This window comes from Filicampus tigris, chromosome 6 (assembly GCF_054856515.1).
Source record: "Filicampus tigris isolate MCC_2025a chromosome 6, RoL_Ftig_1.0, whole genome shotgun sequence".
In the NCBI taxonomy this organism is placed as follows: Eukaryota; Metazoa; Chordata; class Actinopteri; order Syngnathiformes; family Syngnathidae; genus Filicampus; species Filicampus tigris.
In genome coordinates, this window is record NC_141222.1 from 6493910 (window position 1) to 6520822 (window position 26913).

General features: G+C 40.3%; 2 protein-coding genes and 1 long non-coding RNA gene across 4 annotated transcripts in view; 1 reads left to right on the forward strand and 2 right to left on the reverse strand.

The window, feature by feature from the left end:
• trim25 (tripartite motif containing 25) lies at nucleotides 1-15067 on the reverse strand. The gene is made up of 8 exons (XM_086033098.1): nucleotides 14255-15067; nucleotides 12933-13028; nucleotides 10534-10767; nucleotides 9024-9192; nucleotides 6940-7020; nucleotides 6704-6856; nucleotides 6563-6619; nucleotides 1-5267 (listed from the first exon to the last, which is right to left on the reverse strand). The coding sequence occupies exons 1-8, from the start codon at nucleotides 14861-14863 to the stop codon at nucleotides 4735-4737; spliced, it is 1932 nt and encodes a 643-aa protein (XP_085889224.1). The 5' UTR covers nucleotides 14864-15067; the 3' UTR covers nucleotides 1-4734.
• LOC147145575 (uncharacterized) overlaps nucleotides 14258-26913 on the forward strand; it is a 16855-nt gene continuing 4199 nt past the window's right edge. The window contains exon 1 of the long non-coding RNA XR_015087106.1: nucleotides 14258-14497. This is a non-coding gene — a long non-coding RNA (uncharacterized LOC147145575). The remainder of the gene's footprint in view (nucleotides 14498-26913) is intronic.
• The window catches only part of rasal3 (RAS protein activator like 3), a 16352-nt gene continuing 12444 nt past the window's right edge, over nucleotides 23006-26913 (reverse strand). For both annotated transcript variants that reach the window (XM_086033096.1, XM_086033097.1), the window contains 5 exons: nucleotides 26747-26912; nucleotides 25959-26066; nucleotides 25670-25860; nucleotides 24012-24096; nucleotides 23006-23777 (listed from right to left, as the gene is read on the reverse strand). In XM_086033096.1, the coding sequence (XP_085889222.1) occupies nucleotides 23697-23777; nucleotides 24012-24096; nucleotides 25670-25860; nucleotides 25959-26066; nucleotides 26747-26912 (631 nt within the window). In that variant the 3' untranslated portion in view covers nucleotides 23006-23696. The remainder of the gene's footprint in view (nucleotides 23778-24011; nucleotides 24097-25669; nucleotides 25861-25958; nucleotides 26067-26746; nucleotide 26913) is intronic.

Below are 26913 nucleotides of genomic sequence, written 5' to 3' on the forward strand. Positions count from 1 at the left end.
TTGTACAGGCAAGCAAAAAAATAACATTTATTTGATTGTTATTTGAACAACTTTGTTGAGTGTGAGAATAAGTATATATGTAAACTTGTTTTTTGTCAATTTTTACAAGAAGAAAAAAAAGGGAAGCATTAAACCTGTGGACACAACTTTTAGTCTTTAGTGCTGTATCCTTCTTAGACACTTGGATTCTCCTCATTTACAAGAGGCGTTATTCATGGAGTCACTTATTTCCTAATTTCTCCCAAATTTATTGATAAAATAGAAAATGACAACTCTTTTCATTTACCTGATCAAATAATATATATATATGAATATATATGTTAATGAAAACATGGCCAGCCCAACCATCCCTTTAACTGCAATAAACGAGGGATTACTGTAATAATTTAAAAGTGTTCAACTTTTTTTTTTAATCAGTAAACAAAACCAAAGGTTTGTTTTAAACAAATTAGAATCAATACACATAGACCGCATCATAATGACATAATACAAAAGCACATTAAGAGTTTGAGGGAAAAAATAAACTCAAGAGGAATGATTTGGTAACACCAATTATACGACTCTCATACACTCTGCGATAACAAAACATAAAAGATGTAAGACATTATTAAAATCTTACAGACACAAATTATTGCACAAATTTTCATTCAGTTGAGAATTGCAGAAAAATAAATCATCCGAAGACAATACAAGAGGGTGATTGCTATTGCTAGCATAGCAGAGCAAACATTTACAACATTGAAGGGTGTATTACATTTAACCACAAAGTCTAATATAAGCACTCCAAATGGGATAACGAACAGAACACCACTCATTCAATTAGCACACCTTTGTACATGTTGGTCCTATTCAGAGTACTCAACTTTGGCATACAGGCATGGAAATTTACGGTGGGTAGCGCTACACCATGTTGCATTCTAGCATACTGTAAGCATTGATTGATGGGCTACCGGAGACATATTGTACGTGCTGTTATTTTTAAACAAACCCTTAAGAGCTCATACAATAACCATTACCAACGCTTGGAATTATTTATTTTTTTGCGAAGCAGTTTTGCAAATCAATGACTTCATTTGAGGAACAACTTTTTAATTTTGAGGAGCAATTGTTTTTGCAAGGTTAATTCCAGGGACCTGAAGCAATGGTTTTATTAAACAATAAAAATATGACAATATAACGCATGAACCATTTGTTTTCTTTTTTATATTATGGCTTTTTATTTCTTGAACTCACATTGCGTTTGTCTATAGCAGCAAATTGTATATTCTTGTTTAGAAGCATTTCCAGTGGGGCAATTTCAAACAGATTTACATTTCAGTTTAAACTTAGTATTTCTGAATGGGTTGTTATTGTCTTTTAACAAAGCCTAATTGTTTTAAGATAAGATCTACTGTAATGTAATTTTGCAAACATTTATTATGCTGACCTCAAAAGTCAAAACCAAAACTCAGGACTATTGTGAAAACGCAGAAATAACATTACTGATTTTATAAATAAAATCTTGGAAAAAATACCACTAGCATCATGGTTCCAGGCAGACCATGCCATGAAGTGTACTCGATCACCTAAGAACTTCATGCCGGTGTTAAACCCTTACGTGTGAATTTTAGGTTATCTTAGCAGTTAGCGTTCTTTCGCCATCTTCCCTTCGTGAGAACAATACTTCTCAGAAGTGTACTTGTTCACCACAATGAAGACGATGATTACTGACTAAATAGCGACTTTTCAATGTGTTTAGACGCACTAGCTAGCCAGCAAAAGCTCCTTGCAAGCTAACTGGTAACTACTACTAAGATTGCTTCGACCTGTGACTACTCACTCGTAGGTGACATGAGCGTGTCCAGCTCAGTGTAGCTTTTTGGGACCCGCTCGTTGGTTCCATTATTGGAAAAACCGGAGCTGGACATTTTATGAAAAATTAGCGATCCGTTTATTGCCTTCCACCTACAGCCGGGGCACCCTTCCGCCATTTTGTCCGGCCGGACCAAATAGTAATTGCCTATAGGCCGGTCTGCCTATCGTTTTAAACGGGCTTCCATTAGCGTTTCCAATTATCAACTTCGCCAAACTACCAGTAGCACCCCCCCACTCGGGCGATATTTGAAACAAAAGACTCACCGCGGCATGGAAGCTGTTGGACAACAGAAGCCTCAATGCGACCGGACTAAAGGAGTCTCCTTTTAGCGCCTTCCGGGACCTTTTTTTGGTGTATGTACATTTCACGACCTCGGAAGACTATTCACATTTAGTCCGGCGGCGGTGAGGTTAGTGGTATTGTTTTAAAAAGTTATTTTAGAAAAATTGGTAGTTGGAAACGGTAACAGTCCGTTTTTTGCTCACCGCGAAAATGGGCTATTACATAGACGGAAAAGAAATGGGCTTCCAACTATGATTAGTCGGACTATTTTTTTTTATAAGTTTCCCGTCTATCGTTTATCACCTACAAAGTGGGCGTCCATCATGGGCGGACCGGTCCGGCACATAGGTGGAATGCCCAGCTCTGGGAAAAAACTGAAAGTCTGAGATTCTCAGTTTTACTATTCAATGTGTTTTGATGAGGCACGAAAATGCAAATGTTGACTCGCAAATTGCGATCTAAAGCCGCTTATTTTGAGCCTTGATTACAACAAATACAATTTGGAGTCTGACTTTTCAGGAAAAATCTGCCTAGAAATGTCACTCAATATGAGTCCATTGAATTGTCGTGTGCAACTTGAGCACAAAACACAGTCGTTTGCTTTTTCCTTTGACTTTTTGAAGTACCTTAAAGCAAGCAGACTCACACGCAAAGCTGTTCCAGTTCCAGTGTGGTTTTACACATGTGTGAGGTAAACTACCAATCAGTTGTCAAAGTCAATTAAGTGTTTAAAGAGTATTTTCTTAATTACTTAATTGTTTGTCTATATCTGCCCTGACTTCCTCCCGCGCAATCATCTTGTGGAGGGAGGGAGAGAGACGTAAGCAGCGATTGCTGGACAGCAGACACGTGATAAATCCACGACCAAGAGTTGCGATACACAGCCATGTGCTGCCTAATTTCGCGTGTACTAGTGGATAACACAGTGGAGCTTGTTGTAAAACTGTATGAGCAACCCGCGCCTCGCCGTTCCATTCAATTGAATGGGAATGAGCCTCGCCTTTCAATATATCCACACGTTCCTCATGATTATCGCCCACGCCATATTTCCGTAGCAACGCACGTGTTAGTTACAGTTAACACACGCAAACACAACAAACATTTCTGTTGTTGCACAAAAGGGTTATCTGCCATTAAAATGTATTTCTGACTTCTGACTCAACTCACGTTGATGGCTGTCAGAAAGTTCTAAAAATAAAAACCCTGCATTTTCCACATTCTTTCGGATTGATATTTTGTTTTCTCTTTTCAAAATGCTTAGTTTTCATATTCGATATCTGGCAAAAATATCGAGATATGAAATTTTGGCCATATCGCATATCCCTAGGAGTCGTTCCCAGTTAGAGGTGGGACATGCCATGCAGGTGACATTAAAAACCCACGCCATGCAGAACATTTTTAACGAGCAAGAAGGTGGGAGATTATCTTAACTGCCCGAGGGAGGATCTGTTTTCTCTCAAAACTTTGCCATCCCCGGCACAGGCGCTGGCTTCTGGGTCGTTATGTCCATATTGCGAGCGGAGTCCACGCTCGTAGATTAAGCTGCTGAGACACCAGCCCAAAGCAACATTCTGTTCATCATGTGCCCATGGTAGGAGGACAAATTAATTGCAGCATTGTCTATGCATGTGTAACTCGCAAACGAGCACCATGTCTGTTGAACTTCCTAATCCACTCATTTTCCGAAGTGTATTTTGTGCCTCTCAAGAGCATCCGGCGCTACACATTTCACATCAAAAGTGGAATCTAAGCTGTAGATTTATTTCATAGTTTTGGCTGGAAACGATATGGCTTCATCCTTTCAGGATTAACGCTATAGATGCATTCCATTCGGCGTAGCTGTGTGTGTATACCATTTTGCAGTCTAGTCCAACGTTGACACACGTGACGGTTATCTAGTGACGTGTTTAACGAACATGACGGCCAGCGATTTTTAAAATCATTTTTAAATATATATATATACACATATATATATATATATATATATATACACACACACACATATATATATATATATACACACACACATATATATATATATATATACACACACACATATATATATATATATATACACACACACATATATATATATATATATACACACACACATATATATATATATATACACACACACACATATATATATATATATATATACACACACACATATATATATATATATATACACACACACATATATATATATATATATATACACACACATATATATATATATATACATACATACATACATACATACATACATACATACATACATACATACATACATACATACATACATACATACATACATACATACATACATACATACATACATACATACATACATACATACATACATATATATATATATATATACATATATATATATATGTGTATATTGTCGCTGTCATGTGAAACAACACTTATCTCCATTTTTTTTCATTTTCTTATTTTTACATGAATCATGTTTCCGCGTTACAGACATGGCATTGAAGTGAAAATTAAAAAAGTTTCCAAAATTGGAGAGGAGTGTTTTTCACAGGACAGCGACGATATGTATGTATGTGTGTGTGTGTGTGTCAACACGTTCCTCAGGCCTTCAGTTTACACAGTGAGATAGATGACTCAGAAGAGAAAATCCAGAAAGCTGGATACACTGCCTCACTGAATGGAAACACAAAAGAGTAGAAGGGATAGGCTCTATCGGCCACGTTGTAGAATGTAGCAGAGCCTGAATCACAATCCAACAACACACCAACACGCTTCGGGTGGGTATTCACGACCTCAATTTCGCTGCTGTCGTGCCAAGCCGACAGCTTGGCGTTATGCCACTCCACGCACCACGACTGAGAGTTGCGGCCAAGTCGACCGGTCGCACCTTTGCGGTCAATGCTATCGTAAGCAAACCCAACGGCGATGAAGTTGTTGTTGTTAAGACAAACTTCCCAGTAGTGGCAGCCGTGAGTGAAACCCTGAGAGGTGAGCACCTGAGTGCAGACAGAGAAGCGTTCGGGGCAGTCGCTGCTCAGAAGAGGGTGGTCTGACACAGATGCCTTTGTGTAGCACTCAGTTAGAATGATTTGTTTGTGCGCCGTCTTTGGATCGAAAGTGAGTGAAGTGCCATCTGTTCGCAGAGAAAAAAGAAAGATAAGGTTATGAAAATGACCGTACTCCTCGTTTGCATCTCAAATCATGTACACCACAGGTGTCAAACTCAAGGCCCAGGGGCTGGATCTGGCCTGCCATATCATTCTATGTGGCCATTTTTTTTGGTTACCGCTTCCCTTTTTTAAAATAAATTCAATAATATTTGAACAAAACGTTTTTCCTGGCTTCTGATTATATATAACATGAGGCAATCATACATTTATTTGGGTTCACAGTCATAAAGGCCGTTCGAAGGAAACCATAAAAATGATGTGGCCCACGGCAAAATTGAGTTTGACATCCTCAGGCTGGCCTGGATTTCCCCGGTCGGGCCGGATGGGGCCACGAAGAAGAAAAAATATTTAAAAAGAAAGAAAGCAGTGTAGTGTTCAAGGGGAAGTCAACCCAAATATTTTTTTCAAGAATACGGTCTCAGCATGAGTCACAATAATTTACTACATGACTACAAACATCCCTGTAACTATACTACACCCCTCCTTTACAAAATAACACATATATCAATACGGGAAGTCCACAATTTACAAACGAGTTTGAGTCGAAACGACAAATGACGTCGTAATTGGAGGACTTCCTGTATACACATTCAAAATGTTTTATTTCAACTGCAGCAAAGTATTGTGGGAATGCCGCTTCTTAATGGCCATTATGAACATGCTTATGAAGCCCTGATGACGCAAACATCTATGAATCCTGTAAAAAAGCCACATTAATAAAGAACATTATTAATTAAGTATCTTAACCACTCGCTAATGTGCATGCATTGGTATGCTCTTGCGTGAGAAGTTTGTCACAGGCGGCGGATCGGATCGAACTTAATCTAATAATGCCCGAAATGTAAAAATGGATGCATATAACAAAGCAGAGCGAGTGAGTACCCATTTAGCTAGAACATAATCGCTAAAAAAGATGGCATCTCCAGGAGACCATATGAATGGACAACGGGCGCGGCCAGCAAGACTCCACACTTTGATTCATCTGAGAGTGTTTCCGTGATTTGCTAAGTGCTGGTGGTTTGGTTCTCAAAAGAATGCAAATGGGCTCAGCAGTTAGCTGTGTTGTCTTTGTGAATAACCTTTCTTCTGAGGGAAGATGTGGTTTACAAGTGACAGCCCCATTTACAGTAAATAACGCCCCCAGGGACTGATTTGATTATTAGAGTTGAGGGCACTATTTTAGGAAATACAGTCATAATAATAATAATAACAACAACATTGATGGGGAAAATAAGATGACAATCTCTGAAGGACGTACATGCCAGGAGATGGTGTCTATTTTCAGCAGCGAGGTTGGCAGGACGGTCCATCGTTTCTAAAGCAAACATGGAAATGCTGGAATAAATCTTACATCCATTTACAAGGTTTTACAGTATGTATTCATGCAGACAAGGGGTACCTGTTTTTTCTTTGGGTTTAGAATGCATCTGAGTCAGTTGGAGTCTGTGTCTTGGTTTCTCACCAGACCCAAGGAGGTTTTCCATAGAAAGAGACATATTTTTCCTACGTTCATTGCGGTCTTCCTTGACTGGATTGGACTTAATGTGTTTTTCTGCACAAAACATATTTTGACGGAATTCAATCATCTGACTTTGGGGTTAATAAAGACAATACAGTATTGTAATATTTTCTCACTCTGTGATGTCATCTTGTCAGCTTTGGCGCTGACTGCTGGGGTAGGGCTGTTGGTGGGATATCGTGTCTGGATTTTCGTCTCTAAAAAAGACATACAGCACAGTATTTTATAATACTTTTTTCTTGGACTGTATGTTGCCATTAATTGTAATGTATAGAATAATATTCACCCACCCACCCACATGCTGTTTTGAAACTTCAGGGGACGAGCACAAAGCTTATGCAAAAATATTTAGTCATACTTTTGAAATCTTTATTTGTATCTATCTATCTACAGTAAGTATTCCCACCTACGGATCTCTGTCAAACGGAAATTTCCTCACCCGGAATAAAAACTTATGCATTACATTTTCTACTCCTATATTACATTAACGATCAATTCCTGACAACGGTAGTTCCGGTATCCGGAGCCCGGAACCAATAGTGAAGCCCGCAGTGAGCGCAAACTCAAAAACTAAAATCTACGAGAAAAGTCCTGATGTAAAGCCACCGTCAAGCAAGAGAGCTATGGAGATGGCATGAAAAATGCTTTTGTATGCACAAGAATCCCCAGACATCAGTGATTATCAACGGGACAATTATTTGCATTTAGCAACAAAACCGTATGCTACGCAGACAAGCATTTTTATACAGAAAAAAAAATGAAGCCAACACAACAACTCAAAATACTCATTTTTTCCCAAGTCTGAGAAAAATCAAAAATCAATCAATCATGACAATATGATGTTTATTTTTGAAGAAAGTAAGTTTTAAATAATACAATACATAGATACATATGTTATACATAGATCTTTCTGACTTTAACAATATTCTACTTCATATTTAATCTTAATTTGAAGGGAAAAATAAAACCGAAACAGTCACTACCGAAACATACAGATAGGTTTCGGTAGTGACAATATGATGCTTATTTTTGAATAAAGTACGTTTTAAATAATATAATACATATGAATCGGCTAGTAGAATTCTTTTTATTCTTCTGTAATTGTGTTTTTCGGTAGCGACACATTTTAGGGACAGGCAAGATATTAGGGAAAAACTAGAAAATACTATTTGAAAATTGACTGTACTTTTACTATATATATATATATATATATATATATATATATATATATATATATATATATATATATATATATATATATATATATATATATATATATATATATATATATATATATATGCGTTTTTGGGAGAATATACGGTTGTTAAAAACCCACGGCTAGGTGTCGACAAGGCCTCATCCAAAGCATGCATGGAAGTTCGAGGTATCACCATGACAACAATATACTTCAGAAACTGCATTCGTTTGTCTTGGCGGCGTACAAATCTCGCTCACTTCCTTTTGTTTCTTTGATTCTTTGGAAGTAACAAGCATATAAAGGGGAGCAGAACCAGGAAGAGGAATACGGAATCTCAAGTACACTGCTCATCACCAAAAGAACAGCACACCTAGTGAGGCATGTTGATGGCAGCATTGCACTTTGGAGCAGTTTTTCTTCAGCCGGAACTGGGGAACTAACAATAGTTCCGAATATATGTCAGCGTTAGCACAAAACCTTCAGCCTTCTTCTACAAATGGAAAACAAATTTGAGGAAAAGCCAGCTAGAACAATTTTATTTGTAATTAATCATTGGCCATATAAATGGTGTCGGGCGTGTGCTGACTCCCATGAATTTGAATGCGTTTGTTATGCAGGGTGTGCACTTGCGCAACCATATTAGCTCAGTTGTTTATATTTACCTTTTACTACCCTCTATTGATATAAATATTTATTTAATTGATTTGCACAGGTTAAAGGTTACATTAATGGTGGAGAAAGTTTTGAAATAATCTTTCTTGGTCTCAGTTTTCTCTATCACTAATACTTGCCATTTGAACAGGTTTTTATATCCACTGTACATATGGTTGCTGTCCTGTGAAAAACACGTCCATTTTTTATTTTTAGGTTAATGGGGTTTCCGCGTGAGACATTCCATTCATGTGAATTTTGTTTTGTTTTTTTAAATGACAAAATTTCATATACGCGTTTTTCACAGGACAGCGGCGATATGGAGTCCACTGCTCCCACTGAAAATGTTACCTGTTTTGGTTAATGGTGGTCTGGCATCAACAGGTAGATTCAAGATGTCATACAACTGTTTATTCAGATTCACAGCAAACTCCTCGGTTGCTGTCAACTCTCTGGAGTTCAAGTTAATTCGAGGGGCGTACGGTTCAAACGCTGCAGCTTTGGGCAGGCTAAGTGAAGCCTGTGAGGAGCGGAAGCACAGCTGTCAAATGCATTCTGCTGGTGGAAGAATGAAGAATTTTACATTAACGTCCCATATCATAGTCATATCAAAATTACAAATGCGGGCTTGCATGTGTTTGACAGGAGGTGAGGGCTAACTGCAAAGGATGCAGTTATAACAAACACTGGACATGTGGAAAGGGTTGAAAAACTTGAAAGGATGAAATCTAAAGACCCTGATACACCAAAAACCTGTTGTTTACCCTTGTTGATCTTTTTTCTCTGCCACGTTCCGTGTAGTACGTGTTTGTCTTTCCAGCAAGTATTTCCAGTTTTTCTAGGTCTAATATTTTTATAGCCTCAATTGTGTAGTGTGGTGCCCTTTTTCCATTTGATTATTACTATTTTTTTTTAATCTAAACCTGTGTGGTTTACACTGTTTCCTTATTTTCATTTCTAGTTTTAAAAGCTCTTTTGAGTAGTTAGTTAGGTTGCTTTCTGTTTCTCCCCGTGGGCACCGCCCTCAAACATGTTGAACTAGACCATTGCTCCTGCATGAAAATGACGATGTGGCCAACTCCCTGCGCTGAAACGCCCAAATGGGCGCAACATGTGTCATAAACAGCTGACGATGCTGCTACCCGCCTTGGAAATACAACCACACTCAGAAATCATGACTCTTAAGATTGAATCATCTCATTTATGATTGACGGTGATTTTCTGCTGAGCCTTCACATTTGCTAGGATGGACACTATGAGCCTTGGCTGAACTTGACATTACAGCGGTAATGATTATAGTAATAGAGTTTCATAATATATCGAAAAAATATCGATATCGCAATATTGGTTCATGCAATATGCACATCACAAAGACATGCAATCATTTTATTATGGAATTGTATGCTTTTATCTGAATTTGACCAGTCAGATGCAAACTTAAATGTGCATCGCCACGCAATAGTTGACCATTATCCAGAGTAATTACAATTAATTAGCAAAGAATACATTTAGCTCGCTTATTTTGTTGCGAGAAAAAGGTATTTCTTTCATTCGATTCAACAAAAATGCCATATCTTTAGGACATGTTAAATATCGCAATAATATCGTTTTTCCAATATCGTGCAGCCCTAGAATTTAACATGTTACAGCTAAATTGACAGGTTCAAAAGCCAAAAGGAAGCAAAACACGAAATTCAACATTGCTGGTGTTTTGCCTGACCGAATGGAGAATTTGGGCGTATTTCCCCAAGTACAACCATTTCATGGTTGCAAGACTTTCAGTTTCAAATATGAAGCAAGATGTCGAGTATCATCAGTGTGCTGAATGAGAGAACAGGAAAAAACGTTATTGTTATCTTACCTGAAGAAAAGCCATTGTTTGTGACTGACAAAGTAGACCCTGGATGTCCACTTTAGCCTTGTTCAAGCTATTAATATTGTTAGAAAACCTTTTCGCGAGAACGTTGAGCTTGGTCTGAGAACATTGCAGTTCTTGGTCCACCGCGCTCATAGCGGCGCGCTCCTCAGTGGCCAGAAGGTCTCGGATCTGTTCATACACACGAGCCATTGCCAACTTCTTGGAGGTGGCGCTGCCCTACAATATGAACACAAACAGATCAATGTCATTATCTTTGCCTTATCTTGCAATGTGTTAATGTGTAAAAAAAAGCAGGAATGTAAGCAGAGCTGGGCAGTCTGTCCCGGGGCCGGACCGGTTGGACCTTCCTGCCCGGCCGGATGCCCATTTTTGGGGCGGAGGGTGGGGGCTGACAAATTTTTTTAAAAAGGGTTGGACTAAGCATGGCCGGAAGTGGATTTTAGTCCAGTCCACTAATCGGCCCTCATGCGTGTGACGTTCTCGCGAGGCGGCCAAATTTAATCTCAGCCTACTCGTTGAAAGGCTTCTTTTTAGGCTTCTTTCTACTCCCGCGTCAACTGCCGCATTGATTCACATGACCGACGCATTGTGCTGTTGGGGGCAGGTCTGCAACACATGCCACGCACACATCAAGAATTGTTGCTGCTCTGATCGGTCCATTATGTCACATGTTGCGATGACATACAAGGGTCAAGTGCCCAGCTCTGTTAAAGAGACTGTACTTTTTACAGAATGACTTTTTTGTCTTTACAGCATCAATAATTTAATAATTTTGTTGTTATGAATTTGAAATATTGTGAAATTTCATGCACATTTAATAACTTTAAAAAGAATTTCTAAAAATATACTGTGTGCTGCCATATTTACTGAAGACATGAACCAATAGCCCGGATAGAGACGTCATATGTTCATAACACAATTAGTATTGATAGTAGTGGTGCAATGGATCATCTTTGATTTGCGATCTGTATGGATCGCACATTATGGTTCGGGCTGCACATGGTCCGCGGTTTTGATTGGTGGAAAAAAACGTTTACGCATTCACGTGAAGGCTAGAAACTCATATAAGTCGCATCTATGGGATCATTTTGTGATTAGGGGAAAACCGATTCCTTGAGTAATTCAGGTAACAAAAATTTTAAAATGATATAGGATTTTTTTCTGACTTAGACAACGGTTTATCTGGTTTGTGTGCCGTCATTGAGACGTGTCAAGGAAGCTGCAAACCTTCATAACGTAAATAACGTAACAGGCCGTCAACACAAAGGCTAACTTCCAAATAAACACTTACCAAATGATACATTGATGCCAATGCAATAGCCTTAGTAGGCTTTTATTATAAAGTTGGCTTGCGTGGAAGTGTGACAGCTGGCTTGACTTGTCTTTTCGACATTTCAGCTTGCCTTGTCACAGCTTTTGTTGCCGTGGCATAGTTGCTACCGACATCAACACAACGCCATCCAAATCACATTCAATCGCTAATTTAGGATGCTAAGAAGCCGTTAGTTAATTACGCCATCATTGTATGAAACAGCACAAGTCTCGTTCGTGGCCAGCAGCTAGCTACTACCAATGAGCGCCCGCCTGGAAACAGTAAGTCGTGTGATGATTTAAAACCCCCCCAAAAAAGTATTCTGACAGCTGTTCCTTTGCTTTCATTCTTTTCTACTTTTTTTTTTTAATGACGTGAACATAGGCTTGTTTGGAATCCCACTCTCCATGCTTAAATGAAGATGATGTGCCTTAAATTGCACTTTGAGGTCTTTTTCATTCAGTCCATGTATAAAATAAGACGGTATCCTGCCTTATATTACGCTAAAGGTTGTACCAGTCAAGTTGTACACTTTGGGCGTAATTTGTACAAGTGGAAACACCTTTTCAAACATGTACACCTGACATCGCTGTTTTCCGTTCACGTGACAGCAGCCATTCGAAAATAATGTGTAATGTCTAAGATTATATGTAAGGGCAAATTAAAACGTTCGTAAGATTCAGTACACGGGGTTGACAGGTACGGTCAAAGTCCAGCCAGCCGCCACAACGATTGTTCAGAACACGAACCACGGCAATGCACTAAGAGAGCACTTCAAAATAAAAGCCCAACCAGTTATTGTCAGGCATTTATTTTGGCACTTGTGTATACACACAATATCACATCAAAATTGTCGATTTTTGGTGACTTTACACTTTTTGGAAACAAGGAAAATTGTTCAGTGATTTTTCTGGTTATGTGGGAATATCCCAGGAATCGTGTCATACTATGGTTTGGACATTTGAAATTCTATTACTTCAAAACTGTTTGTTCTCCAAAGCCATATTCTACTCCTAGTACTGCACACTGTAGTGCACGTGGCCCCTATACAATAAAAGTGTGTGGTTACCTTCAGGGTACGCTGTATGTCTGTCATTTGAGCTATGACGGTCTCGTTCTGTTTAATCTTCTTGTCCACCAAACCCAAATTCTGTCTCAAGTTGGACTGCAAAGACAATAAAACCAATGCAATCAAACAATCATGTTTAGTAGGTTTGCACCAACAATAATCACATTTCATTTGACTTCTGTCACAGGTGGGTCTTAGTGTGGATTAGGACAATGTTTAATAATTATATGGACAATTGTGATGTGTATGAATCTTCACAAATTAGGTCTGATTTGATAAGGACGAATTTTTATTCACAAATCTTTTTTTTTGTCAGAAGCTAAATTAACAACTTAAACATTTCACAAAAGTGAAACAAAACATTTAACATAAAATGAGTGAGGTAATGTTTAAAGCAGTGACAAAAATATAATATCAATCATACACCCTGGATTGGTTGACCCAGCAATTGCAGGGCATAAAGACAACAACAATTCACTCAAATTCACACATATGGACAATTTAGAGCACAGCTCAACTCAAGGTCCTGGGGCCAGATTTGGCCCCAGAAAAAAACTTTGGCAAATCAAGCACGTCAACTTCAATGATGCTTGCTAAAATCTGTACCAAAAGTTCAACTTGTCATATGTAATAAATAATTATGTAGTGATATTGCAAGCGTTTTCCTGTTAACACAGTAACTTGAACAATAGTTGAACAAACTTATTCTTAACATGTATTCTACTTATTCTTGACTTTTTATTTCAAAGCTAGTAATCCATCACTTTGTTTGTGTGTATTGTACTGTAAATGTAAAAATAATAAGTTCCAATGCAGTCCCACTAGTCTAAACACAGTATTCTAATTGTTATCGCGTTTGTGGAATATGAGTTAAGCAGGAAAATCCACCTGTTTTTGTCCATCTCAGGGGGCGGCCATTTTGTTAATTGTAGTCAACTAAAAATGACATTACAGGTGCTCAGGTCTCAGATAATGACCAATCATGACTCAGGTTCAGAAAACAGGTGAGGCATGATTGGTTGTTAATTGAGCCCTGAGCAACTTGGATGTCATTTTCAGTCGACAGGAGTGGCAAAATGGCCGCTCGCTGAGACGGCTAAAAATGGGTGTATTTGGCTGCCTAACTCATATTCCACAAACACAATCATATCATATCAACATAATCAGAATGCCATGTTTAGACTAGTGGAGGCATGTAGAACATATCATTGTATGTAGGCATGCATGGCATATAGAAGCCTTCATTTTAAGTGACTCAGCATAATTTGGTGGTTGCATCAACCTAATAATTTTCTGCGTTCTTCTACTTTTGAGTTACAGACCTCTTGCTTGGCCCTCTGCTTCTCGGGTGGAATGAAGTCGCAGGTTTTGTGCGCTTGCTGGAGGCACATGGTGCATATGAGGCGGTCGTGCTGGGTGCAGAAAAGCTCCATGAGCTTGTGGTGGTGCGGGCAGATGCGCTCCAACAGGTCGCCGACGGGCTCAGTCAGCTGGTGTACGCGGAACACGGCGCTTTCGTGGTGCGGCCGCAGATGCTCGGCGCAGTAGGAGGCCATGCAAGTCAGGCAAGTGTTGACCGCTTCCGCCTCCATACACGTATCACAGCGTATGCCGGCGGCACCCCTGGCCGCTTCGCTCTTCGCCAATTTGGCCACGGACACGTCCGTCCTGCTATCAGCCGACCGCAATTTAAAAGTCTCGACCACGGCGCTGAGAACCGAGTTTTTCTTCAGTTCCGGCTTAATGGGGTAGTGGGCCCGACATTGTGGACAGCTGTAGGTTTCCTTCCAGGTGGAGAGGAGGCACTCCTGGCAGAAGTTGTGGCCGCAAGGGATAGTCACTGGGCAGTCAAAGGTGCACAGGCAGATACAGCAGGTCAGCTCGTCACCCAGGCTGAGCAGAGAGAGCTCACAGCCGTCTACGTTCGCCATGCCGGTGCTTTCTACGTAAGCTGAAGAGAAGAGGCAAGCGAAACTTAAACTCCCACTTTTCAGTTTTCACGAAACGAAAGTATAGCTGAGCCTTTTGTCACGTGACTGGTAGGGGTGGGTGCATTGATACAAACGTCGATATTATCAATACTAAGCAAGTACTTGTATCGGATCGATACTATTATCCTGAATCGATAAATCACTTCTCCACCAATTTCCTCAAAGCGCCGCTCCTCTGCATATAAAGCGCACCCCCGCGGGCACAGAGACGACGTACTCTGGCAGAGGCTTTTCAGCCCCGCCCCCCCCCAAAAAAAACAACAACATTTGTTGTTGTAGTAGAAGTATTTTATTTTTTATAGTGTTAAAGGTTTTTACATTGTATTGTTTGCTCCTGTCAGGGTTTGATGTGGAAGGAGGACCCAAATGCAGGGAGGTAGGAGAAGCAGGGCGTACTGAAGAGAGTATTTGAGAAAAACAAAATCAACACAAGTCTTGAAAAATCCAAAACTCAAACTAACAAAGAAACAAAACAACATGTCAGCAAGGAGTAAACCAACAACAAGGAGAAAACGACAGCAACTGTACGACAATGACCCGACAAGAACTGAGCAAAAACTAGCAACTTAAATACAAGCACACTGAAGAGACAACGACAAACACCTGGACAAGAGATACAAGGTAGGGGGAGCTGATTGGCCACTAGGGAGTGGAAGGAACACAGGTGGACACAATAATCATGACGAGACAGACACACAACACTGAGCAAAACATGAAACTAAAGAAAGCCCAAAACCAAAACAAACCAAACATGACTGGGCGGTTGCTGTGCAGTTGCCGCCGGGACAGGAACAGAGGACAGCTGCCAAGAAGCAGTCGAATCGCGGCTGCACCTGTCGAGGAGCTGCCGGTAGGCGGCGTCAGCCCGTTACATTGGTGCGGGGGGCAATACCACAATCCCAATAACAGCGGTTGTCGCTCGCGCAAACGCAGGAGTAGAAAGAAGCCTAAAAAGAAGCCTTGTTGTGAAGTCCCAACAGTTAACATGCATAACAACTACATGCATTTAAAAGGAAAAAAAATGGAGTGATATATACTTGAAAAAAGCTCGGAAAGTTTTTCTAAATAAAAAAATTCTCAGTGAATTGTACTTGCATATTCTCAGTTAGCTAAAGAAGAATTACTTAAGTAACATCAACTTTCAATTACCTATTAAATATTATTTATTTGTATTTATTAATTTCTACTAATAACCAGAGGTGTAAAATCCAGGTCCAGGAAGTAAAAACTGGTAAACAGGCCATCACTTATTTAGTGCTTTTCTACCTTTGGTACTTGAAACACTTTACATTGTAACTCATTTTATAACTACTGATGATGCAGCTTCAGGAGCAACTGGGGTAGAATCTCAAGGATACTTTGACACGGTCACAATGACCAGGGACCAAACTCAACCTCCGGGTTGGGAAACAACCACTGAGCCATGCCATTGTCAGACCAAACCCAGCCACAGTTTGGCTGTAGCCACAGGCCAAGCGGTTTTAACTTTCCGGACCTTGATTTGACACCTCGGCTAATAACTACGACTGGACTGGGTTAAATTATATGCTGAATCTTAACTCAAAACAACTAAATAAAAAATCACATATCTCTTGCAGGCGGCACGGTGGTCGACTGGTTAGCACGTCCGCCTCACAGTTCAGAGGTCGTGGGTTCGAGCCCGGCTCTGGCCTCCCTGTGTGGAGTTTGCATGTTCTCCCCGTGCCTGCGTGGGTTTTCTCCGGGTACTCCGGTTTCCTCCCAAATTCCAAAGACATGCATGGTAAGTTGATTGGATACTCTAAATTGCCCCTAGGTGTGATTGTGAGTGCGGATGTTTGTCTCTGTGTGCCCTGCGATTGGCTGGCAACCAATTCGGGGTGTCCCCCACCTACTGCCCAAAGACAGCTGGGATAGGCTCCAGCACGCCCCGCGACCCTTGTGAGGAGAAGCGGTACAGATAATGGATGGATGGATGGATATCTCTTGCAATTGCATAAATTTAATCAATACAGCATCATGAATACACAAACAAACAAAAAAGAAGCGGTTGTTGTTAAACAATGTGGGAAAACAACCTTACTTGATGTAAACACGAAACAGTCGTAAAACTAAGCAATTAAAAAAAAATATTAAAATCGTACCAGATAATGTCATTTATATTTAGTTCAATAAATACGGTCAAGAAACATGACAGGTACAATTCAAGTATTATTAAAAGTTCACTTATTTCTTTAAGTAAATGTGGATAACTGAAAAACTGTAGGCGGCAGGGTGGTTGGCTGGTATAGCATGTCCGCCTCACAGTTCAGAGGTCGAGGGTTCGATTCCGGCTCCGGCCTTCCTCTGTGGAGTTTGCATGTTCTCCCCGTACCTGCGTGGGTTTTCTCCGGGTACTGCGGTTTCCTCCCACATTTCAAAAACATGCATGGTAGGTTAATTGATCACACTAAATTAACCCTAGGTGTCTGTGTTTGTTTGTCTCTATGTGCCCTGCGATTGGCTGGGAACCAGTTCAGGGTGTACCCCGCCTACTACCCGAAGACACCTGGGACAGGCTCCAGCACACCCGCGACCCTTGTGAGGATAAAGCAGTATAGATTAAAGGATGGATGGAAGGATGAAAAACTGTAGTGACTATAATTATGAAATCCAAGTAAAGCGCTACTAAAAAAAACATTTTTATCAGTATAGGACTTAGATTATGGCTTGTATTTTTTTTAACCACCAATTACCACCATTTGCAAGGATTGCTCTGCATTTACATGTGAAGACATACTTTCAAATAAATGATTAAAAAATTCACTCACTGTTAGCTTTACAGCTGTTGCCCTGTCAACCATGATAGCATTTAGCAGCCAACACAATTAACCTCTCACCAGATAACCTAGCGATATCTTTTTTCAACCTGTTTTGTGACCCATGATTTTTTTTTTTTTTTAATATCCGGAACGCGTTCATAGTTTTGCATAACGAAATACGCACAATCCTGAACAGTTGGCAGCTATGACATCCCAAACATCCATAAACTTATGAACAAGTTTCTAAATTAATAATGTGGATTAAAATTCATTTTGGCGGGTGTTGATAAAAACAGTTTAGCTGGTGATCTGTGAGGCAATCGTGTCGGTGTTTCTGCCTGATGCACATTTTTGTGAAGACGCTCATTCTGGCCTCTGTTTTTGAACGACATTTCATTTTTGTTTAAAGGGACGGTGGACGATGGTCACGTTTTCACCAACAAGTTCATTTTATATATTTTTTGATCATGAAAATGAAAAAAGTTGTCATTTTCTATTTTGTTTTGGGAGAAATTAGGAAATAAGTGACTCTAACGCACCTTGTTAATGACCAGAATGGCCGCGCCCCCTACCGTTCTATCATTGTTCGGACGGAGTCACGCGAGGGACCGATTCCAAACTCTCCATTGGAAATCATTGTACTTTCATTGCTTATAACGTCCAAAAACTGCAATCAATTGGCATCAACATTTATGCGGACATCTCTACTAATGCCCACTTCAACATCCAACCATCCATTATCTATACCGCTTATCCTCACAAGGGTCACGGGCGTGCTGGAGCCTATCCCAGCAGTCTTCGGGCAGTAGGCGGGGGACACCCTGAATTGGTTGCCAGCCAATCGCAGGGCACACAGAGACAAACATCCGCACTCACAATCACACCTAAGGGCAATTTAGAGTGTCCAATCAACTTGCCATGCATGTTTTTGTAATGTGGGAGGAAACCGGAGTACCCGGAGAAAACCCACGCAGGCATGGGGAGAACATGCAAACACCACACAGGGAGGCCGGAGCCGGGATCAAACCCACGACATCTGAACTGTGAGGCGGACGTGCTAACCAGTCGACCCCACTTCAACATATCAAAAGGATTAACCTCTCCGTGGCTGATTTATATGAGAATGAGGAAATGTGGAAGTCAGCAGAGCTACATAGGCTGGAACCAGCACACACTGCTTCTTTGCTTAAAAAAACAAAAACAAAACACTGCTTCTTTGCTGATCACGGTTAGGACGAGTGAGGCATTAAACACCAATCAGGATATTTACAGAGACTGAAGTGGAAATGAGACGTGCACATTTATTTGGATGAGGAGTGCCCAAGATTTTCGTCTTACAACGCGCCGTCCAATTTGGAAGGTAACAGCCGAAATGGCTGTGGAGTCAGCCTCGCTGGAACTTTTCGTTCGCTGTTCGATGAGGGCTTTTGTCACTCTCAAGCCGCTTCACTCGGGCAGAAGGGGGCTGCAAGCAAAAAGCAGAGACACCGCGCGCGACTGCTTGCGAGGCGACATGAAGACACAGGCTCATCTTCACCTCCACACGCTGGGCGGACAGTAAGGAGCTGATGTTGTTGTGCTAACGCCTTTTGTTTTAACGACCTGAAGCTAGTTGCTGCTATTAGCTGTCCCAATCCTACCTTTAGCCGGGGAGGGACGCGGGGGGCTCCAATCTGCCTGCTGCTGCTGCAACCCGCCCTCTCTCTCCCTCCTGAGACACGAGTTTAGCGTCGCTAAATGTCCGAAATATAACCAGCCGGGGTTCGTGTGCGCATTCATGCTCTTGTCTGCTTCAGCTTGTGAAAGTGGAGGAGCAATCGCCACAGTATTTTTTATTTTGTGGAGGTGATCATGATGAGATCACGTTTTATGTCAATAAATCCAAACTATTGTGCAGAACACTTTTATACTTTCACAGTTTGAAGTGGACAAGAGTAGTAATGTGCATTTGCATTTTGGTGGCGATCGGTCACCGTTTTAGACAACAGAACTGACAAAGCGAGCAATATTACCAAGCATGCCTTCCTCGCGTGACGTAGACCGCTGAGACGGAAAACATAACAAAAGCCAAATTTGTCGTAAACCTAATCACTAAAAAAGACCTTAAATCACTACAGAGTCTTTTGAGGTGGGCATTTTAGTACTAATGTCGTTTATACATGCAAAACTATTGTATAAGTGCCAATGTTAAACTCACCCAAGTGTCACTTTAAGATTGCAAGGTTTCATTAGTCTTCCATTAGAAAACACAGCCAAGACAGTTGTATCGATATGTTGTGTTCTTGTTTTGTCAGAAAATTATATCAAATAAATGTACACCTAATTCATCATTATTTCTCTTAAATATGATCATAAATCTCTGGGTTTCCCCTTTTTTTCAGGACGCCCTTTGCCGTGCGTCGTTATCCAATCCGTTCATCTTAATCATATTGCGAGCGTGCTTATCACAAAACTCCAGTCCGTGATTTCTCTGCGCTCTCAATTTCCAGCGATTGGAACTTTCTGTCATGGTTTTGTTTTGTTTTGTTTTCCCCCCTCCCTGTTAGGACGTGTCCCCAGCAGCACACCTGTCCGTAATCGCAATCACTGGACTACTTTAGGACTGACTGGCAGACAACACGCCGTCGGGCGACGACGAGAACTGGGGGTTTGGAATTAGGGCGAGAGAGATGGCAGAGGGAAGTGACGGAGTAGGAAGTGAGATGGAGGAAAATGAAATTGTATCTGAGGGGCGGGAAGAAACTGAGATGGAGTGTAGCGGGAGAGCGAATATTAAATTGGAAAAAAACAGAAGAAAGTAGCGAAGGATATATACAGGAAGGAGGAATCTGACGACTCGTTCTCAAACAGCGGAACTGAACAAAATCTGAGTACGAAGTGAAGGGATGAATAAGGTTTTTGCTAAACTGACCCAGATGGGGCCGTCGTTTGGTGAGTGGAACCCAATCCGACTGCCAAAAACGTTACATAAAGCATTGGGCGAGACAAAAGACGTTAAGGTATTAAGAAATGGATAGCTGTTAATCTTTTGCATGAATGGGGCCCAGCAAGGGAAAGCGCTTAGATTGAACCGGATCGGAGGTAAAGAAGTTGAATGTTCAATGCCTGAAAAAGCAGCAAGAGGAGTTATCTTGGGTATCCCAACAGCAGTAACAACAGATGAAATTAGAGAAAATGTAAAAGGTGTAAAAGTGACAGAAGTGAAACGACTGAAAACGAACAGGAATGGAGATATGGTTGACAGTCTGTCGGTATTAAGTGTGACGAATTAGTATTGCCGAGCAAAGTGTATCTAGGATACATCAGCTACAGTGTGAGACCGTTTATTCCTCCACCGCTGAGGTGTTATAAATGTCAGAAATATGGACACACAGCAACAGTATGCAGGGGAAAGCCAAGGTGTGGAAGATGTTTATAAAGAGGGGAATAAATTATAAAGTTAATGACATAAGTAGAGAATACGTGGCAATTGTGGTGAAAGTATGGACAGTAGAAAGCCATGTGACAATAATAAACTACTATAATCCAGGTAATAGGATAAGTAAGGATGACCTTTATAAAGCTAGTGGACAGATACATGGGAAAGTAGTATGGTGTGGAGATTTTAATGCCCATAGTACGTTGTGGGGTAGTGTAAACACAGATGCAAATGGTTTAGCGATAGAAGAGTATGTTGACGAAAATGAAATGGGTTCTATAAATGATGGAGGGGGTACAAGATATAACTGCTCAAGAAATATAGCCAAGCTATTAAAATAAGCATTCAAGCTTTTAGACAGCTAAAAAAACATCATACAATAGATACGCTGATCCATTTAATAAAAGAGAAATGTAAGGTAGGCAATCTTATTGGAGACAATTCTGTAATAAAATTGGGAGAGAAACAAAACTGTCTGACATTTGGGGAATGATTAGGAAAATGAATGGAGTGGAAAGAAATAGTGTAAGTTCAGTATTACAGGAAGACGATAAAACAGTTGTGGGGGCAGAGAGAGCAGAGAACCTGGTAAAAACCTTTGTTAAAATACATAGATCGGAAAACCTAATAACAAAAGCCAAAGTGTGTAGAAGACAAGTAATTGAACAGAATCCAGGAGTTAGAACCAAAAAAAAAACAAAAGAACGGAGCTATAGAGGAGGAATTTACATTATATGAGCTAAGGAGAGCAATTGTTCATTCAAAGAAACGGTGTTGGAGATACCGCCACACAAGCAATGGGAATGAACTTCTCGTGTCAAAATAGCTTCATCTTCGGAAGATTACGCCAGGTCTTGCATGGCTGCCCACGCATTTAGCTGCATGTTCCGTCATTGTTATTATTACTTTCTGTTTACTGCTTCTCCTTTCAATTATTGGCGTATTCTGTTTTCTTCATCTTGCAAACCAAAGTTAGAAGGAAAAGCTGGACTCTGATTGGCTGAAGTTGCGTACATTTCCTCCACTGGAGCAAATATGCTCAAAGCTCGCAGCTGGTCACATCAATCATGATTCTCAAACATATAATCACCCAGCCCTACTGATATTTCCCTTCAGAAGGTAATCAAAGGTCTGTGTCTGTGCGGCCTGGTAACAAATGGGCTGCGGCCCGGTACCGGTGTTTGGGGAACACTGTTGTAGAGTTTTATTCTTCGAAATTATGGGTCATTGGTTTAATAGAAATGGTATGTATCAAAAGTACTGGTCGTATCGGTTACTTTGATATCGGTGTGTACTCAAGAGATGAGTACTTGTACTGGTATAGGCCTGAATAAAAGTGGTATCAAACACGCACACATTTCTAATGAAAAGGAAACCCCAAAATGGCAAGTTTGTTCATCCCCAAGCATTGCATCATGAAAGAGAGCAAGACACTTTCAACACTTTAGAATGTCCATAATGTGTAAAAATAGCACCCACACGTGTGGAGTGACCAATAGTATAGATTTTTGAAAAAAATAGTAAATGCGCCAAAATGTGACTTCTGAGGTTTTGGCCCGACGCCAGAGAATACAATATCCTTAACTCAGCTTCCATTTAGCTTTTAGAGAGATCTGCATTTTGTGTATTTTTAAAATTACCTCTCAATTGGTTGAGGTATAATACAATTCCAAAATGTCGCAATATATACAGCACGCCTATGACAAATACAATCATAATATCTTTGTGACCAATACACTAAAAGTGTATCCAAATAAAATAAATGAATAAAAAAAATAAATAAATAAATACAAATAATAATGGAGAGCACACAAAATACTTTTGGCCTTTTAGAATTTTCCGTTTAGTGTGTTTGATTTGATTCAATAAAGAAACTGAGAAATCTGTATTTATAGATTATATTTATTGTTAAAACTACACTAAATTGATTGCTGTGTATAATGGCATTGTTATCATGTGTTTTAAGGTGCTACTGATGACTCAAGACCTCACTTCTAGCCGTGTAGGGCTTGATAGAATTGCTTCTTATAGATGATAAATACTCAACATGAACACTGACAAGCCATAGCATCATGATTGCATGCTCAATATAAAACATTATAATTCAATCCAACACTGAATTCTAAACATTCTGCCTCTAAACATCTATCGTGTTAGATTGTGCTAGTGAACCAAATGTTGTGACTGAGTGTATGTCTACTGCTATGTTGACATTGGCGAGAACTTTTATCTTCTATACAGTGCTTAACATAAATGAAAACACCCCAACAGATTTGTTTGAAAACCTTGTGCTTCCTCTGAGAGTTATGATTATATGGTGTACTATGCTACAAAATATTCCATGGCCAATTGATTGTTAAGCATTTTTTAATGTGCATACCAAAATTTCATCATCTAGAACAAATACATTTTATACATTTACATACCAGTAAATGTGTAGCAAATATATGCTTAGTGGTGTCCACTGAGAAATGGCTGAAAAGCATACTGGGGTGTACTTATTTATGTTGAACACTGTAATGATACAAAACTGTGCCAAGCCCTCAGAACTAAATGATCCTTTACTGACAATTTATTACTTTTCATCAGCTTGTTCATTGTTGTGCGACTTATTGAGCTGATGAATGTTATTCATCAAGCCGGCAAACTGCTCTTCCTGTAAAAAAAAAAAAAAGAAAAAGTAAGATAGATTATCATTATCAATTTAAATACATCAGATCACTTGAATTTCTGTTACAAAAATGGTGCAAATCCCAAAGAAGAGATGAGCATATATACTGTATACAAATATATCTATATGCATAGTACACGCACATACACACGCACACGCACGCACACACACACACACACACACACACGTCTCACACACATCTATTTCCAGGTGTCTTACCAGTATGTTCATCCGCTCAGATGCTGCAATTGCGACATTCAGCTTGCGCTCATCGTCTTCCCTCTCCTCCTCAATCACACCCAACCTGTCAAAGGCACAAACAGCCAAGAGGTACAAATTGGTTACTTATTATGTGATATTAAAGTGGAAGTCAACCTAAACATTTTTTCAAGAATATGTTCTATGCAAGCCCACTATTTGAAACAAGGCATTCTGATAAATATTGCGTTTGTGGAATTTGAGTTAAGCAGCAAAATCCACCTGTTTTTAGCAATCCAAAGGGGTGGCCATTTTGTCACTTCTGTCGACTGAAAATGACATCACAAATGCTCAGGGCTCAGGGGGGGGCGCTATTTGCGCAGAGAAGCGGCGTTTTGAGGAAACTGGTGGAGGAGCGAAGTATCGATCCCAGGACAATAGTATCGATCCGATCCAAGTACCTGCTTAGTATCGATAATATCGATATTTCAATCGATCCGCCCACCCCTAACCATTAGCTTCAGAAAACAGGTGAGCTGTGATTGGTCATTACCTGAGCCCTGAGCAACTGGGATGTCATTTTCAGTCGACAGAAGTAACAAATTGGCCGTCCCCAGAGATGGCTAAAAACAAGTGGATTAGCTCTTCTTCCACACTCACAATATTCATCAATATCTATTGCCTTGTTTCAACGCGCAGAGAAGCGGCGTTTTGAGGAAACTGGTGGAGGAGCGAAGTATCGATCCCAGGACAATAGTATCGATCCGATCCAAGTACCTGCTTAGTATCGATAATATCGATATTTCAATCGATCCGCCCACCCCTAACCATTAGCTTCAGAAAACAGGTGAGCTGTGATTGGTCATTACCTGAGCCCTGAGCAACTGGGATGTCATTTTCAGTCGACAGAAGTAACAAATTGGCCGTCCCCAGAGATGGCTAAAAACAAGTGGATTAGCTCTTCTTCCACACTCACAATATTCATCAATATCTATTGCCTTGTTTCAACGAGTGGCCCTCCATAGAACAAAGAACAAAAATAGGTTTGGGGTAACTTCACTTTAAGTAAATAAATTGAATCAATATGTCTACTTTGTGCCTTCTACTTCACTACAGTGTATGAGTACTTTTGCCATCTCTGCTTAAAACTGCATTCTGTACTGTCGAATGTTTGAAATACCAGCCTTACTCCAGTGGAAATGAAGAGTTAATCCACCTGTTTTTAGCCATTTCTGGGGGCGGCCATTTTATCACTTCTGTCGACTGTAAACGACATCACAACTGCTCAGGACTCCTGTAACGACCAATCACGGCTCACCTCTTTTCTGAAGCAGAGCTATGATTGGTCGTTATCTGAGCCCTGAGTGTCTGTGATGTCATTTTCAGTCGACAAAAGTGACAAAATGGCCGTCCCCAGAGATGGCTAATTAAGGGTGGCTTAATTTATACTCCACAAACGCAATATTAATCAGAATGCTGTGTTTCATCTAGTGGGCCTGTTGGGAACATATTCTTGAAAAAAAATGTTTTGGTTGATTTCCCCTTTTGCCATTTTTGTCAACAGTATTGCGTAAATGCAATTCCAACATGGCCAACCATCAACTTGTTGAGTGTAGTGTAGTGATGACTAAATCCGAGCAGTGATGACCAAATCAAATATACAGTTTTCTGTTTTATACCTGAAGGTGGCGCTAGCAAGCTGCTCCTCTCGCACAGCTAGGAGATTCCGGAGCTCATCCATTTCAGCCTGCAGTATTGCATTCTGGTCTTGACTTTGGTTAATGAAGTCCTCCAGTCGCTTTGCCATTTCAAGCTCACGCTCAGTCACCTGGTCTATTCCCAGGCGAAGCTCGGACAGTTCTTGGGCATGCTGGTTCATCGTATACAAAGACAATCTGAGATGTTACTGAGAATCCACAAATGGTTACCTTATTTATATGGCAGCTTTCTGAGGCAGGTATGACATACCCTATCCAGTAAACCGAGTTCCTCCTGCTCAAGTTGCATTTCTCTGGGCTCCCTGTTTTGTATGTCTTTAATCCAGGGAACTGGTGCGCATTGTTTGATGGATTCCCTCTGATAAAGAGAAAAGAATCAATTCTATTATACAGGTAAAAGTCCTATTTTCAGCCCGTCCAGACTCCAGAGTGTATCCTGCCTCTCCCCAAAAGTAAGATGCAATACACTCCAGCTCAGGATAATTTGTAGGGAAAATAGATAGCTAGAAGTCATACTGTACATTTGGGGCTCAGTTAGTACTTCAATATATGAGGAGTGGGGTCTTCGACCTGCTCTATGTGTAAAGTGACCAGAGACAACTTCTGTTGATCTGTGATTTGTTGCTATATAAATAAAATGGAATCGAATTGGAGACTCTTAATGAGGTGTTAATGTATTTTATAATTAATATAGGGTAGTGATTATATGAATTTGTATCAATGAACGTATCTTCTTTTTTTGAGTAATATATCTATAATGAGTGTCTGACTTCCTATTCCTGCTGTCTCTCTGTCAATGTGGCATGGCACTATCAGCCAGTGGTTTGCCTTTCAAACCACTTATGATGGAGTCAAATGAACCAGCCAGTAAGAAAAAGGAGTGGACTTTTCCATATATGTAGCCTACCTAGGTGGTTGGCGCACACTGTTTTTCACATAAACACACGACTGATATACTAAACATTTAAACAGCAGAATGTAATATTTAAGAATAGGTTCAGTTCACCTCATTCCGGCATATTTTTTTTTTACACTCACAGTTTTTGGTGATGAAATGAGGGGTTGGTTTGTTTCCAAATCTTGGTCATGGTTAGCTGTGGGCAGAGCTTCGGAACTTGTCTGCCACTTCAATTTTTTTTCAGGACGTCTATGTGGAGCACTTTGACTTCTGGTGACTGGCCTCCTCCTCAAAGCTTTGACATCTC